This window comes from Heterodontus francisci, chromosome 17, assembly GCF_036365525.1.
Source record: "Heterodontus francisci isolate sHetFra1 chromosome 17, sHetFra1.hap1, whole genome shotgun sequence".
NCBI lineage: Eukaryota > Metazoa > Chordata > Chondrichthyes > Heterodontiformes > Heterodontidae > Heterodontus > Heterodontus francisci.
Genome location: NC_090387.1, coordinates 35,860,643 through 35,878,873, shown reverse-complemented (window position 1 = coordinate 35,878,873; position 18,231 = coordinate 35,860,643). Strand labels below are relative to the sequence as shown.

At 42.6% G+C, this 18,231-nt stretch overlaps 1 protein-coding gene across 3 annotated transcripts in view; it reads right to left on the bottom strand.

The window, feature by feature from the left end:
* The window catches only part of znf276 (zinc finger protein 276), a 68,570-nt gene that overhangs the window by 21,004 nt on the left and 29,335 nt on the right, over positions 1-18,231 (bottom strand). For all 3 annotated transcript variants that reach the window (XM_068049272.1, XM_068049270.1, XM_068049271.1), the window contains one exon: positions 4,821-5,375. In XM_068049272.1, the coding sequence (XP_067905373.1) occupies positions 4,821-5,375 (555 nt within the window). The remainder of the gene's footprint in view (positions 1-4,820; positions 5,376-18,231) is intronic.

Below are 18,231 nucleotides of genomic sequence, written 5' to 3'. Positions count from 1 at the left end.
CTCTATTTATCCTTCTTTCTCCCTTAAACTAAATTTCAATTTCTGATGTTTGCTATTTAACCCCATTTGATAGAAATAGTAATATGTATCATTACTTTGATTTTTCTAGCAGTCTTTTGAAAAGTTCAAACTGGATTTCTGTCAGACTTCTGCTTCAAGGCTGAAGTTTTATTTCTTACTACGCAAACCAGTGTTTTTGCAAAAGTAGCTCCTTAAAAGGGCAACACATTTTAAATTAAAGATGCTGGTGTAATTCTGTTCTTATATTTTGATTGCCTCAATGATCGAATTCGTACTGTTTCACACAAAGATATACATAGATAGGACCAGTGATAAACTTATGCTTTCAACAACAGCCAGACGACAAAGGGTTCAAGATTTGAAGTTCTGCAAACCAGAACACAGGCATACACAAATACAAGCAGATTTTCTCACAGCAGTTCTAAAATCTTGCTGTGGGCTTTTTAGCTGATGTCTTTTCCCCTTAGCCATTCTCCTTCCAACTCTGCTCCATTATTCTCCCAAATTATAGCAGAAATACAGAGGACCTTTACTTGAGTTCAACATTTCCTTAGGGGAATGTATTACTACGGGAGTAACATCAGTGACATACAATGGTGCTATGGGGTGGGGGGGTCTCTTGTTTCAATCCTAGCTAGCGACGGTGGAGGATCTGACCATTCCCAGTCGATTGCACACCCCTCTGGGTCTATTTGCACATCTGGGGCCATACCTCCCCATGCAACAGCAGTGACTAAGGGCTTGCTGCCTTCCTGTCTTTGCTTCTCACTCATATATCTTTAACTGACATTTGGAGTGATCTTCCTCAGAGTGTCGATCATAGACATACTCCTTAAAGGCATCCCATTCGTCTTCCAACTCTAGCTTAAGGGTTTTTTCTCTTGTCTACGCTCAGCAAGTTCCTGCTTTAGCTGTTGTGCTTCAGCAACGACTGCTCCAGCAGTCCTGTCAGCATCTCTCTCCAGGTCGTGAACCCGGAGTTGCCAACCGAGCAAATCTTATTTGCTTTGCTTCTTTAAGGCCTCTAACATCTGGGAATTTTGGTCTCTCTTTTTCTAGCAGCTGCATTAGCTCTTTAATCCTTATTTTGGATGACATTATCATTCTTTGTAGCACAAACGTATGCGCTGTATGCCAGAAGGTCTCTTGCCTTCGCTGGCTTCCAATTCTTACTATCAACTTTCCCTTGAATGAAAGTGATAATGCCCTCCAATAGGACCTTATCTCCCTTCGTCAAACATACTGCCTGTAGTGTCTGAACATCTGCGTTGAACATTTTCTCCAACCTTTCTTCGTACTGAGAGGAAATGGATAACATTTTGACGTTGGTCTAAGTCACCATGAAATTGCATGCACACCCTTCCAGAACACACTAATCCACTTTTCACTAACCAAATGCCCAGTTTTTTGTCGTGTCCTGTCATTGTCGCCAATTTATGTCATTTTTTAAAATCTGTAACTTTATTCATTTCTTGATTAATTTCAGTCACTCCAATTTGCCAGCAATTCATAAGTGACTTGATAAATCTACTTTGTTCGTATAAGACTTAACCAATTGAGGCAAAAACAGGATTCTTTGGATAGTAAATTTTAGAAAGTTTATTAAAGGAAAAAGGTATACTTAACAAACTTAGGACAATGATTTTACAGCTTCAGCCAGCTGTGCAGTCCATTGAAGCGTAGGTCAGGATTCACTCTCTCAGGTCTCCGTCTCGGACTCGAACCCACTTGCGGAGATTGACATGTGGTTCTTGTCTAGAGAGTCTTCAGAATTTGGCTAGCAACAAAACCTTAGGGAACCCTGGTTTTTAACCCCTGGATGGCAATCACACCATGTCAGAGTCAGGCTGTTGTTAATTTAATAATTGGCTCTAGCTGTTGCTAGGTAAATTTGATTGATTCTTAATCAGGTCTTCCTCTAGCAGCCACCTGGCTTCAGTATCCCAGACAGGAATACAATGGAATTGTTTCACATTGTCTCTTAATCCGATTTTGAACAACTTCTCTATTCGCTAAGACAGACTCTATAAAGCCATGATGTACTATCCCATGTGCCTTTATCAGGGATTCAAAAAATTCCATTGTTTGGACAGTCTTGGCTGAACAGCACTCTCACATAGACACAGAGATTTATAGTAATTAAACTTGAAGTTTAAATGAGAACCCACTCTAATATGATTATTGATCAATTAATTATAACAATCAAGGTTCATTATTTTTTCATGACTGATTTCTACTTCGTAGTTAATACAGGATACAAAATGACTTCTTTAGTCACATATTAGCATTAAAGTGGCTTCCTTGATCTTGTTAGTTATTACAGTGGATACAGTATAAAAATTGTTAAGTTAAACTAACATCTAACCACCCAGACTGACCGACAACTACCTGGTTTGAGGGTGAAATATATTGGCAATATATTGATCCCTCACTACTTTTCATGATCACTTAGGTTTTTTGAAGCACAAGAGCTGTTCTCCAGCTCAGATCAGAGGTATGCTTTTGCAAACCCACTGAAGTGAAAGTATCAGCGCAGGTGGAAATTGCAGGAGAGTCATGGGATGGTGCATCCTCTGACTGCTCATCCTCAGAGGTTGACTGCTGTCCCCCTTTGGATTGAGTCTCCTGCGGATGCCGACCTGCATGAGAGAACACAAACATATGCATTGCAGATCTTGTCATGATATCCATGCGTTATGAAAATCTCCAGAAGTGTGCTGGATGTCGATGGAAGACAATCCTCACTCTCTTGCATGGAGACTCCAGACCCAGCGTCCGCCCTGGGTCCCCACCAGCTCCCGTGCTTTACTCTCAGCTACTGAGAGAGGTCATATGTCAGCAATACCTCTGCCAATCCATGAGGTCTCCCTGTTATTATGGACCCACTTGTCCTGCAAGTGGAAACAGGGAAATAGTCATACTTCACAGGACAGATGTGCTAGTGGCAGCCCCGCGTCCCCACGGTGCTTTCCTATATGGCTCTCCCCACCGCAACTCTCAGGGGAGGCAATGGGGGTGATCTGTGAAAGAATGCAACCTGTGTCCAAGATGTCACCATGCATCTGGCAGGATGTGTTGGTGCCTAATCCCCTTTGCCAGTACCTTTGTGCAGCCTTTCTTCCCAATGTTGTGCAGCCTCCCACATAGCCACATGCAATCCCTCAAAAAAGAGAACGATATGCAGCACTCACCATGGCAGACTGAATGAGGTTGTTGACTCTCTTCCTGAACTGGACCCATGTTCAGGGGTGACCCCACGGCTGCTTACCTATTCTGCGATCTCCATCCAGGCTTGCTTGGTCAGGTAGGAGGACCTCTTCTTGCCATCGCTGCGGAAGAGGACCTCCCGCCTTTCCCTTGCAGCCTGGAGGAGAATCTCAAGGGCAGCATCACTGAACCGTGGGGCCACCCGATGTCTTGCCTGAGCAATACTGTGCTTTCCTTAACAGAAGGACTGGGAGGACCAGGAGTCACTGCAGGACCAGTTTCTGCAGCAAACAGCAAAGGACTCAAAGGCAGCAATGAAAGCAGGGCTTGAAATATGGCGCCAGCACCTGCTCCAAAGTCATTTAACGCTGCATTTGGCACCTCAAATCCCACCCCCATCACGTAATTGGCTGGGCCCCATGCCTCCATTATTATAATTGGCTGCCGGAAGCCACAGCGCGAACATGAAATCCAGCCCAATTCTAAATTTCTAAAAGTTCAACATGCAGCAAATGTTTCACAAGCACCCAGAGAGAGAAGCTTCCAACTACAGTCAACAAATTTACAAAGTACGTCATTCCCAGATTTTAGGTCAATGTACCCTTGTCGAAATTTGTTTCACTGCTCCATTTACTTTTAATTTCTCCTGCTACTTAAAAACCTTGTGCACTCTTGGGTTACCGTCTTTGTAAGTTTTGGGTTGCCTTTGGCTGCCCTTTCCAAATGTAACTGTAATCCACTATACTCCCTTTATCTTTACACAGATGTCCTCAAAAAAAGTCTAGCACAACCTGCCCTTTATAAATCCATACTGATTGTCCCTAATTAGTCCTCTCCTTTTAAGGGTTCACTAATCCTCGCCTGTACTGTGGACCTGATAACCCCAATTTTACAAGATTCTATTAGCACCTTTGTTCCTTGCACTCCCCAAGATGATAACAGATCACTTCTTATTCCTTAGTCATCCTAAATCAGAGTCTGTCTTCTTATTCCTTAGTCATCCTAAAACAGAGTCTGTCTGGAATGTGCTAGCAATAAAAAACCCATTTCTTCGCTTCTTCTTCTTTGGCCTCCTTGTCTCGGGAGACATTTCGATGGTATCCATATTTAATAAGGCTCTAATAAGGTCAATGATCACAGTACATGAGATGTATGCATTAAATGCAACCTATACTAGAAATTTTCAATGAAATATTGAAAGACATAACATTTCACATTATTCAGTTGTTCTGCTATTCAGATTTATTTTTATTCTGATAGTTTGAGAGAAGAGGTGTCTTAAATTATACTGTAGTAGAACACTCTGAACTGAATCTCCATCTTTCTCAAAATAAGAAGTGAGATTTCCAATTTAAAAAGAAATCTGAATGTTCACAACACTGCTGATTTGTCCTCCCTATTACATAGCAAGAATAACACCTCGTCTGAAAACCAGCACCTCAAAGGTGCAGCAGTCCCACCGTCTGCACTGAAGTGTTACCTAGATCAGGGGTTTTCAACCTTTTTGCTTCTAAGAACCCCATTGTGTTATAAAAACTTCAATTTCAATTGTGTAGTATAAAAATTATTTAACATTAAAACATATTTCTTACCTTTTGAATTTAATACTCGGGTGGCATCCTGTAACTGAACTATTTCCCAAAAGCACTCAGTACTATGAGGATCTAAACGCAAAAACATGTCCTTGCTCAACAGCCATTCTGAGTTGTCCACATCTACTGGCTGTGAAGTAACTCCACTGTATATACAAGGCTGAGGGTCGGATGACCGAAGCGACACTGGGACTGGTTGAAGCTTAGATATAGAACCACCCTCGCCATTTTCAGTACCTGTTCCATTATGAAGTGGTAAAGATAATGTGCTTCCCACAATTTCCTCTTTCTTTGAATCGTTATTTATGTTGTATGGGCACTGTCCCTCGTTCAGTGCAATGCTGTGATTTGAATGCACATCCAGGATGTAACTGTGTCCCTCCAGACACCCCCATACAGCTCCAACTACTCCACGATACTCTGCAGATAAGACACTCTGTACATTTGGTGGGGACCCACAGCTGCTGCCATGATGGTGAGCCCAAGTGACCAAAACTTGCAGACATTGTGGGCTTGCACTTACGACACTGTCATTTAACATCCGTTTAAAATCATCTAAAATTAAAAGAAATAATAAAACAATCTGTAGCACAATGCAATTAGAAACAGATTTCACAATAACACAATTTAATTATTGTGGTACATTGAGTTAGATGTTCAAACGTTTTTTGTAATATCCTACTAATTCTAATTGTACAAATAAAAATGTAAAATGGATAGTGCTCCTAATGATGTCAAATGCCATGTATGAAGAAGATACCAGGAAATATGAGCAAATTCCAATTCATTCAGGTGTCATTTTCATCAATTATGCAGCTAATAAACTAGTGATTTTCACAGGAATAAAGTCAGCAGACCTTTGTTGAACAGGACCTAAACAGACTCAAATATATATGCAATGTCGTACCATGCTCACAAATATGTAGCATGCTCATTCAACCTACCAAGAAAATTATTTCATTGTTGGCTTTTAAAACTGAATCAATTAATAAAGAAGCTACTCTGTTGATAATGGTTTTGCATTGAGCTCAAAAGATGTTTAATCAGTATTAATAACATTTTTATATCAAAAAACAAATGACAGACAGCACACTGAGGGGGAAGCCTGATTGTCAAATTAAATGTATAAGGGAACACGGCACCAAAATCCGGTACAACACAACCATCCATTTAATTTTCTAATAAAAACAGAGGTCTTTTAAATTTCAACAGAGTAATTATTTTTAGAAATGATGCAGGATGTCTCTAGTATACAGTACTAAAATAGAAGATTTCTTAGACTTTCTCAATCTAAAAAACAATTAAAATGACAATGTAATAATTAAGCAAACTTAAATGATACTATTTTAATAAAGGAGCCAAACAATAATTGGATATGTCCTTTCACTAAATAATGAAACCTATTTATTTCTTCAATTATTTATTTTATTTAGAAATACAGCACTGAAACAGGCCCTTCGACCCACCGAGTCTGTGCCGACCATCAACCACCCCTTTATACTAATCCTACACTAATCCCATTTTCCTACCACATCCCCACCTTCCCTATATTCCCCTACCACCTACCTATACTAGGGGCAATTTATAAGGGGCAATTTACCTATCAACCTGCAAGTCTTTGGCTGTGGGAGGAAACAGGAGCACCCGGCAAAAGCCCACGCAGTCACAGGGAGAACTTGCAAACTCCGCACAGGCAGTACCCGGAATTGAACCCGGGTCGCTGGAGCTGTGAGGCTGCGGTGCTAACCACTGCGCCACCCTAAATGAACTATAAAACCAACATGTTAGAAACAGTAATGTTTATTTTTAGAAGTAGCTTAATCCTTGAATAAAATCTCAATGATTAGCTCTGTCTACACACTAAATTTGATACAAAATGCTCAAAAGATTTTTCAAGTTACTCAGATAGCAGTAAACCAACATCTTAAGATTTAGGATCATAGGAAATAGGAGCAGGAGTAGGCCATTCAGCCTGTCGAGATGCTCCACAATTCAAACAGATCATAGTTGATCAACTACCTCTACGCCATTTTTCCTCACTATCCCCATATCCCTTGATAACATTAGTATCCAGATATCTATCGATTTCTGTCTTGAACATGCTCAATGATTGAGCTTCCACAGCCCTCTAGGGTAGAGAATTCCATACATTCACCACCCTGAGTGAAGAAATTCTTCCTCATCTCACCTTATTCTGAGACTGTGTCCCCTGGTTCTAGACTCACCAGCCAGAGGTAACATCCTATCCACATCTACCCTCTCATACCTTGTAAGAATTTTGTAAGTTTCAATGAGATCACTTCTCATTCTTTGAAACTCTGGAGAATACAGGCCCAGTTTCTGCAATCTCTCCTCATAGGACAACCCCGCCATCCCAGGGATTAGTCTGGTGAACCTCCGGTGCACTCCCTCTATGGCAAGTATATCCTTCCTTAGATAAGGAGACCAAAACTGTACACGCCAGCTGCGGTCTCAGGAAGGCTTTATACAATTGCAGCAAGACATCTTTAAACCTGTACTCTCATCCCCTTGCAATGAAGGCCAACATACCATTTGCCTTCCTAATTGCTTGCTGCACCTGCATACTAGCTTTTAGTGACTCATGAACAAGGACACCCGGGTCCCTTTAGACATCACAGCCCAACCTCTCACCATTTAAGAAATACTCTGCCTTTGTGTTTTTTAAAAAAAACCAAACTTCACACTTACTCATATTATATTCCATCTGCCATATTATATTCTTGCCCATTCACTTAGCCTGTCCAAATCCCCTTGAAGCCTTCTTGCATCCTCCTCACAACTTACATTCCTATTTAGTTTTGTGTCATCAGCAAATTTGGAAATATTACATTTGGTCCCCACATGCAAATCATTTATATATATGGTTGTTGGAGGTCAATCATCTGAGCTCCAGGACATCATTTCAGGAGTTCCTCAGGGTAGTGTCCTAGGCCCAACCATCTTCAGCTGCTTCATCAATGACCTTCCTTCAATCATAAGGTCAGAAGTGGGGATGTTCGCTGATGATTGCACAATGTTCAGCACCATTCGTGACTCCTCAGATACTGAAGCAATCCGTGTTGAAATGCAGCAAGACTAGGACAATATCCAGGCTTGGGATGGTAAGTGGCAAGTAACATTTGCGCCACACAAGTGCCAGGCAATGACCATCTCCAACAAGAGAGAATCTAACCATCTCCCCTTGACATTCAATGGCATTACCATTGCTGAATCCCCCACTATCAACATCCTAGGGGCTACCATTGACCAGAAACTGAACTGGAGTCGCCATATAAATCCCGTGGCTACAAGAGCAGGTCAGAGGCTAGGAATCCTGAGGCGAGTAACTCACCTCCTGACTCCCCAAAGCCTGTCCACCATCTACAAGTCACAAGTCAGGAGTGTGATGGAATACTCTCCACTTGCCTGGATGGGTGCAGCTCCAACAACACTCAAGAAGCTCGACACCATCCAGGACAAAGCAGCCCGCTTGATTGGCACCCCATCTACAAACATTCACTCCCTCCACCACCGACGCACAGTGGCAGCAGTGTGTACCATCTACAAGATGCACTGCAGCAACGCACCAAGGCTCCTTAGACAGCACCTTCCAAACCAGCGACCTCTACCAACTCGAAGGACAAGGGCAGCAAATGCATGGGAACACCACCACCTGCAAGTTCCCCTCCAAGTCACACACCATCCTGACTTGAAACTATATCGCCGTTCCTTCACTGTCGCTGGGTCAAAATCCTGGAACTCCCTTCCTAACAGCACTGTGGGTGTACCTACCCCACATGGACTGCAGCAGTTCAAGAAGGCAGCTCACCATCACCTTCTCAAGGGCAATTAGGGATGGGCAACAAATGCTGGCCTGGCTAGCGACGCCCACATCCCATGAATGAATAAAAAAAATATAGATTATGAACAGCTGTGGCCCAAACACTGATCCTTGTGATATCCCACTAGTAACAGCCTGCCATCCTGAGAATGATCCATTTATTCCTACTCTCTGCTTTCTGTCTGTTAACCAATTTTCAATTCATAGCAGTATATTACGCCCAATCCCATGTGCTCTAATTTTGTTTATTAACCTCCGGTGTGGGACCTTATCAAAAGCCTTCTGAAAATTCAAGTACACCACATTCACTGGCTCTCCTTTATCTATGCTACAAGTAACATCCTCAAAAAAACTTCAACAGGTTTATCAAACACTATTTCCCTTTCATAAATCCATGTTGATTCTGCCCAATCATATCATTATTTTCCAAGTGTCCAGTTATCTCATCCTTTATAATAGATTCTAACATTTTCCCTACTAGTGATGTCAAATTAACAGGCCTGTAGTTCTCTGTTTTCTCTCTCACTCCCTTCTTAAATAGTGGGTTATATTTGCTACTTTCCAGTCTGCAGGGACCCTTCCAGAATCTATAGAATTGTGAAAGATTACCACCAATGCATCTACAGCTACCTCCTTTAATACTCTGGGATGGAGCTGAACTGGTCCAGGGAATTTATTAACGTTCAATCCAATAAATTTTTCGAGTACTACCTCTTTAATGATACTAATTTCTTTCAGTTCCTCAATTTTACAAGTCCCTTGGTTCCCTCGTATTTCTGGGAGATTTTCTGTGTCTTCCACCGCAAAGAGAGATACAAAGTAATTGTTTAGTCTCTCCACCATTTCCTCATTCTCCACCACAAACTCTTGCAATGGACCAACATTCATCCTTGCTAATCTTTTCCTTTTCACATACCTAAAGAAGCTTTTACAGTTAGCCTTTCTGTTTCTAGCTAGCTTGCATTAATAATCTCTTTTCCCTTTATCAGTTTGTTGGTTCTCCTTTAATGGATTCCGAATTGTTCCCAATCCTTGAGCTTACCACTTTTTCTGACGACCTTATGACTTCCTTTGACCTAATCCAATCTTTAACGTCTTTTGTTAGCCACAGTTGATTTACCTTTCCTATTGGGTTTTTGCATCTTAGAGGAATGTTTATTTGTTGTAAACCGTGTAATACTTCTTTAAATACTAGCCATTACCTGTCTACCGTCAATTCTTTTAATGTATTTTCCTAATCCACCATAGCCAACTTGCCACTCATACCTTCAAAGTTTCCTTTGTTCAGATTTAAGACCCTAGTTTCAGAATGAACTATATCTCTTTCAAATGTAATATAAAATTCTATCATACTGTGGTCACTATTTCCTAACGGCTCCTTTACAGCAAGGTTATTAATTAGCCCTTTCTCATTATAGAAACATGCTGCTCCAGAAATCCATCTCATACACAATTCAGGAGTTCATCCTCCACAGCATTAATGCTAATTAGGTTTACCAAATCTATATGTAGATTCAAGTCGCCCATTAGGGGCGGCACAGTGGTTAGCACCGCAGTCTCACAGCTCCAGCGACCCGGGTTCAATTCCGGGTACTGCCTGTGTGGAGTTTGCAAGTTCTCCCTGTGTCTGCATGGGTTTTCTCCAGGTGCTCCGGTTTCCTCCCACAGCCAAAAGACTTGCAGGTTGGTAGGTAAATTGGCCATTATAAATTGCCCCTAGTATAGGTAGGTGGTAGGGAAATATAGGGACAGGTGGGGATGTGGTAGGAATGTGGGGTTAGTGTAGGATTAGTATAAATGGGTGGTTGATGTTCGGCACAGCCTCGGTGGGCCGAAGGGCCTGTTTCAGTGCTGTATCTCTAAACTAAACTAAACATTATTACTGTATTGCCCATGCTACATGCTGCTCTAATTTCCTGATTTATACCATGCCCAACATTACCACTACAGTTTGGTCGCCTATAAACAACTCCCACCAATGTTTTCTGCCCCTTGCTGTTTCTTAACTCTATCCTGAAGGGGGAGGGTGAACAGTCAGAGGTCGTGGTACACATTGGTACCAAGGACATAGACAGAAAGAGGGATGAGGTCCTGCAACAAGAATTTAGGGAGCTAGGTAGCAGATTAAAAAGCAGGACCTCAAAGGTTGTAATCTCTGGATTATTCCCGGTGCCACGTGCTAGTGAGGAAAGGAATAGGAGGATAGAGTAGATGAATGCATGGCTGAGGAGATGGTGCAGGAGGGAGGGCTTTAGTTTCCTGGATCACTGGGTCTGTTTCTGGCAAAGGTGGGACCTGGACAAGTTGGATGGGTTGCACCTGAACCGGAACGGGACCAACATCCTTGCTGGGAGGTTTGCTAGTGCTGTTGGGGGGGAGGGGGGTTTAAACCAATTTGGCAGGGGGGTGGGATATAGAGTAGAGGTACAGTAGGGGGTGATGCACAGTCAAATATCGAAGAGAAACTGAGTCAGTCTGGAAAGCAGAGCAAATATAGACCTGTTAAGGCACAAGTGAAAAATGCAAGGCTGGACTGCATCTATTTTAATGCAAGGAGTGTTACTAGTAAGGCAGATGAATTGAGGGCATTGATTATCACATGGTATTATGATATTATTGCTATCACAGAGACATGGTTGAGGGAGGGGCAGGACTGGCAGCTCAATATTCCAGGGTATAGAATCTTCAGGCGTGACAGGGGAGGGGGTAAAAGAGGAGGTGGCATTGCACTGTTGATCAAGGAGTCAATTACTGCAGTAAGGAGGGATGATATCTTAGAAGGCTCCTCAAATGAGGTCATATGGGTAGAACTTAAACAAAAAGGGGGCAATCACTTGGCTGGGAGTGTACTACAGACCTCCAAACAGTTGGGGAGAGATAGAGGAGCAGATATGTAGGAAAATCTCAGAGAGGTGTAAAAATAATAGGGTAAGAATAGTAGGGGATTTCAACTTCCCCAATATCAACTAGGATAGTCTCAGTGTAAAAGGCTTAAAGGGGGCGGAATTCTTAAAATGCATGCAGGAGAGCTTTTTGAGCCAGTACGTAGAAGGTTCTACAAGAGAAGGGTCAGTACTGGACCTAATCCTAGGGAATGAAGCCAGACAAGTCGTACAAGTGTCAGTGGGGGAGCATTTCAGAGATAGTGACCATAACTCTCAGATTTAAGGTATTTATGGAAAAGGATAAAGGCAGATCAGAAATAAAGGGACTGAATTGGGGGAAGGCTGATTTTAATATGATAAAAAAGGATCTGGCTAACGTGGACTGGGAGCAGCTACTTGTAGGAAAGTCTACATCAGACCAGTGGGAGTCATTCAAAGAGGAAATAGTGAGAGTTCAGAGCCAACATGTACCGTTAAGGTGAAGGCTAGGACCAACAAGTCCAGGGAACCCTGGATGTCAAGGTATATAGAGGATTGGATCAGGAGAAAAGAAAAAGGATGCTTATGGCAGATTCAGAGTGCTGAAAATAGCGGAGGCACTAGAGGTACATAGAAAGTGTAGGGAGGTACTTAAAAAAGTAATTAGGAGAGAGAAGAGGGGACATAAAAAAACAATGGTGGGCAAGATAAAGGAAAATCCTGAGGTGTTTTATAAGTATATTAAGGGCAAGAGGATAACCAGGGAAAGAATAGGGCCCATTAGGGATCAAAGTGGCAATCTGTGTATGGAGCCGGAGGACATAGGTGAGGTTTTAAATGATTACTTTTCATCTGTGTTCACTATGGAGAAGGACGATGTAGGTGTAGAGATTAGGGAGGGGGATTGTGATATACTTGAACATATTAGCATTGACATGGAGGAAGTATTAGCTGTTTTAGTGGGCTTAAAAGTTGATAAATCCCCAGGCCCAGATGAGATGCATCCCAGGCTATGTGAGGCAAGGGAGGAGATTGTAGGGGCTCTGACACAAATTTTCAAATCTTCTCTGGCCGCAGGAAAGGTACCAGAGGATTGGAGGACAGCGAATGTGGTACCATTATTCAAGAAGGGTATCAGGGATAAACCAGGTAATTACAGGCCAGTGGTTGGGAAACTGTCGGAAAAAATTCTGAGGGACAGGATTAATCTCCACTTGGAGAGGCAGGGATTAATCAGGGATAGTCAGCATGGCTTTGTCAGGGGAGGATTGTGTCTAAATAACTTGATTGAATTTTTCGAGGCGGTGACTAGATGTGTAGGTGATGGTAAAGCAGTTGATGTAGTCTACATGGACTTCAGTAAGGCTTTTGATAAGGTCCCGCATGGGAGATTGGTTAAGAAGGTAAGAGCCCAATGGATCCAGGGCAATTTGGCAAATTGGATCCAAAACTGGCTTAGTGGCAGGAGGCAGAGGGTAATGGTCGAGGGTTGTTCTTGCGAGTGGAGGCCTGTGACCAGTGGTGTACCACAGGGATCGGTGCTGGCTCCCCTGCTGTTTGTAGTGTGCATTAATGATTTAGACATGAATACAGGAGGTATGATCAGTAAGTTCGCAGATGACATGAAAATTGGTGTTGTAAATAGTGAGGAGGAAAGCCTTAGATTACAGGACAATATAGATGGGCTGGTAAAATGGGCGGAGCTGTGGCAAATGGAATTTAATCCTGAGAAGTGTGAGGTGATGCATTTTGGGAGGACTAACAAGGCAAGGGAATATACAATGGATGGAAGGACCCTAGGAAGTACAGAGGGTCAGAGGGACCTTGGTGTACTTGTCCATAGATCACTGAAGGCAGCAGCACAGGTAGATAAGGTGGTTAGGAAGGCATATGGGATACTTGCTTTATTAGCCGAGGCATAGAATACAACAGCAGTGAGGTTATGATGGAGCTGTATAAAATGCTAGTCAGGCCACAGCTGGAGTACTGTGTACAGTTCTGGGCACCACACTATAGGAAGGATGTGATTGCACTGGAGAGGGTGCAGAGGAGATTCACCAGGATGTTGCCTGGGCTGGAGCATTTCAGCTAAGAAGAGAGACTGGATAGGCTAGGGTTGTTTTCCTTAGAGCAGAGAAGGCTGAGGGGAGATATGATTGAGGTATACAAAATTATGAGGGGCATTGATAGGTTCGATAGGAAGAAACCTTTTCCCTTAGTGGAGGGGTCAATAACCGGGGGCATAGATTTAAGGAAGGGGCAGGAGGTTTAGAGGGGATTTGAGGAAAAAAAATTTCACCCAAAGGGTGGTTAGAATCTGGAGCGCACTGCCTGAAGAGGTGGTAGAGGCAGGAACCCTCACAACATTTAAGAAGTATTTAGATGAGCATTGAAACGCCATAGCGTACAAGGCTACGGGCCAGGTGCTGGAAAATTGGATTAGAATAGTTAGGTGCTTGATGGCGGGCACAGACACGATGGGCCGAAGGGCCTGTTTCTGTGCTGTATGACTCTATGACTGTGCCCAAACTGATTCTACATCTTGCTCCTTTGATCCAAGATCCTCTTTCACTCATGTGCTGATCTCGTCCCTTATTAACAGCACTACCTCCGCCTCCTTTTCCCCTTTGCCTATCCTTCCTAAATGGCAAATATCCAGTTTCCAGTCCTGGTCACCCTGTAATCACGACTCTGTAATGGCAATTAAATTATACCTATTTACCTCTATTTGTGCCTTCAAATAATCTACTTTGTTGTGAATGCTGCTTGCATTCAGATAGCGTGCCCCGAACGTTGTCTTAAATTATTCCTCATTCTGATCCTATTTGATGTTTGCTTTCGTCTCGTCTGCCTTCTAATTTCGCTTACTACTTTTCTACTTCCTGTTACCAGTTTTTCTTCCCTCCAATCGGAGTTCCCTCTTAGGTTCTCAACCCCCACCAATTTAGTTTAAACCCAGCAGTGGCAAATCTCTCTGCGAGGATGTTCGTTCCGATCCTTCTAAGGTGCAACCTGTCCATCTTGTACAGGTCCCACCTACCCTAGAACAGGTCCCAATGCCTCAGAAGTCTGATGCCCTTCCTCCTGCACCAAATCTCCAGCCACGTGTTCAATCGCTTAATCCTCCTATTTCTATGCTCACTTGCACGTGGCATTGGGAGTAATCCTGAGATTGCATTTACAATTTTCAAATGCAATTAAATTTTTGAAATAATCTTACACCCTACACAACTGGACAGTAAGGTCCATGCAACCTGGAATTGTTGCAAGAATATAAGAAACATGAAGAGCAGGCCATACAGCTCATCGGGCCTGCTCTGCCATTTAACAAAATCATGGCTGAACTTTACATCAACTCTGTTTTCCCACCATATGCCCCCATATCCCTTGATTCCCTTAGTGCCCAAAAATCTATCGATCTCTGTCTTATCAACTGAGCATCCACAGCCCCTGGAGTAGAGAATTCCAAAGATTCACAACCCTCAGTGAGTAAAGCTCTCATCTCGGTCCTAAATGGTCAACTCCTTATCCTGAGACTCTGACCCCCTATCCAGGAGAAATAGCCTCTCAGCATCTATCCTGTCAAAACCCCCAAGAATGTTATATGTTTCAATTAAATCACTTCTCATTCTTCTAAACTCTAGAGAATATAGGCCTATTCTACTCAATCTCTCATATCCCAGGAATCAATCTAGTGAACCTTTGTAGCAGCTCCTCTAAGGCAAGTATATCCTTTGTTAGGGAAAGAGATTAAAACTATGCATAATACTCTAGGTGTGTTCTCACCAAAGCCCTATATAAATGCAGCAAGACTTCTTTATTCTTATATGCTAACCCCCTTACAATAAATGCCAACATACCATTTGCCTTCCTAATTACTTGCTGGACCTACACATTAACTGTGATTTTTGTACAAGGATCTTCGAATTCCTCTGCATATCAAAATTGACCAGGTTCTCACCTTTTAAAAAATATTCTGCTTTTCCATTCTTCCTACTGTTACAAGAGGTTTTATTTTTGTACTAAAATCTTAGAATTCTGCGTGTTTTAAAAACTGAAAAAAGGATTTTCAGTGGACTTGGACACCTGCAAATAGCTGAAATTTTTGGATGTTGACTTTGAAGACAAGAATAGGAAAAGCAAGCAGTTTTTCAAGGAAGCCAGCCAGGGGTCTGACCTCCTCAAAGCAACACTTTGAAGGACAGAGGAGACACTGTGTCTGGTCACGTGATTGGCTCAGGAAGGCTTTTTGCTTTCACTTGGGACTTTTAAAAACCAGTGAGTTGGACAAACAGCAGGCATTTGAAACACAGACCTGCTTGCCTGGAGACTCGAGAAAAAGACCTCTCTCTGTAAAGGAAACCTGCATCTCTTGAAAAGAAATCCTGCATTTGAAAGGTGGCAGATTCCTATTGCCTCCTGTCTGAAGGATTCCTGCATCCAGTGTGGTTCTTGTTGCCTCCTGTGTTTTGGGAAATCCTGGAACCTGAAGCGTGCTCTGCTGCCGTGTTGCTGCTGTGAGTCCTGAGCAGATCTGTTGCTACATCCCTGCTGAAAGACCTATGTGACGCCTGCTGTAGTTGAAATGCCTTGAACGCCTACCCATCAAAGACCTCATCTGGACAGACTTTGAGTGGCATCTGACTATTCGACTCTGGGACACCTCACCCAACTGAAGATTTCCTACCAGAATTTACTTTTATTATTCCTTCTATTCCTAAGAAACAGCTTTAAACCAACATCCTTTTCCCCTGGTTAATCGTCTTTTTTTTAATGTATGTGTGTGTGCATGAGGGCTAAGGAAGTAAGGAGCTTTTCATATACACAGATTTGTCTCATTAGTAGTTAAGACTTATTATTTCTTTTCTAATAAATAGTTAATGCTGTTGTTTAAAGAAACCTGGTTTGGTGCGCTTTATTCTGGGGGACAAATCACGTTTCTAATTGACTATTCTTCGGTAGGTGGGAGAAGTTATTGATATGTTGTGACCTGTGGAGAAATGGGACTGAATTAACAGTGCATTTCTCCCGCCTTGGTTGTAACACTACCAAAGTGGATAATTTCACACTTCCCTACATTACACTCCATCTGCCACCTTCTTGTCCAATCACTAAACCGATCTATATCCCTTTGCAGCCTTTTTGTGTCCTCCTCACGACTTACTTTCCCATCAAGATTTGCATTATCAGCAAACTCGGATATATTACTCTTGGTCCTATCATGTAAGTCATAGGTATAGATTGCAGGTACCTGAAGTCCAAGCACCTGCACCCTGCTAGTTACACCCTGCTATCCCGAAAATGGCCCATTTATTCCTACTCTCTAGCTTTCTGTCTGTTAACCAATTCTCAATCATGCTAATATCTTCTTCTTCTTTGGCCTCCTTGTCTCGAGAGACAATGGGTAAGCACCTGGAGCTGGTCAGTGGTTTGTGAAGCAGCGCCTGGAGTGGCTATAAAGCCAATTCTAGAGTGACAGACTCTTCCACAGGTGCTGCAGATAAAATTGGTTGTCGGGGCTGTTACACAGTTGGCTCTCCCCTTGTGCTTCTGTCTTTTTTCCTGCCAACTGCTAAGTCTCTTTAACTCGCCACACTTTAGCCCCGCCTTTATGGCTGCCCGCCAGCTCTGGCGATCACTGGCAACTGACCCCAAGTCTTGTGATCAATGTCACAGGACTTCATGTCGTGTTTGCAGACGTTTTTAAAGCGCAGACATGGACGGCCAGTGGGCCTGATACCAGTGACAAGCTCGCTGTACAATGTGTCCATGGGGATCCTGCCATCTTCCAAGCGGCTCACATGACCAAGCCATCTCAAGCGCCGCTGACTCAGTGGGGTGTATATGCTGGGGATGTTGGCCGCCTCGAGGACTTCTGTGTTGGAGATACGGTCCTGCCACCTAATGCCAAGGATTCTCCGGAGGCAGCGAAGATGGAATGAATTGAGACGTCGCTCTTGGCTGATATACGTTAATATATGCTAATATATTACCTCCAATTCCATGAGCCATAATCTTATGCAACTACCTTGTGTGGCATCTTATCAAATGCCTTCTGGAAATCTAAATAGACTGCATCCATAGGTTCACCATTATCCATCCTGCTAGTTACACCCACAAAAAAACTCTTAATAGATTTGTCAAACACGATTTCCCTTTCATAAAACTGTGTTGATTCAGCCTAATCATTTTCCAAGTGTCCGATTAACACATACTTCATAACAGATTCCAGCATATCCCCTAGTCAGGCTAGCTGGCCTATAGCTTCCTGTTTTCTCTCTCCCTCCTCTCTTGAGCAGTGAGATTAGATTTGCTGCCTCCCAATCCAAAGGATTCTTGAATCTCGGGAATTCTGGAAGATCAAAACTAGTGCACTCACTATCTCTGCAGCTCCCTCTTTTAAAACCCTTGTGTGTAGGCCATCAGGTCCAGGGGATTTGTTGTCTATCACTCCCATTAATTTCTCCAATACATTTTATTTACTAATATTAACTACTTTAAGTTCCTCACTCTTATTAGATCCTTGGCTCTCCATAATTTCCATAATGTTCTGTGTTTTCTACTGGTGAAGATAGATACAAAATATTTGTTTAATGTCTGCTATTTTCTAATTCCCCATTATAGTTTTTCCTGTCTCTACTTCCAAGGGACCCATGTTCTTTCGCTAATCACTTCGTTACGTACCTGTAAAATCTCTTGCAATCTG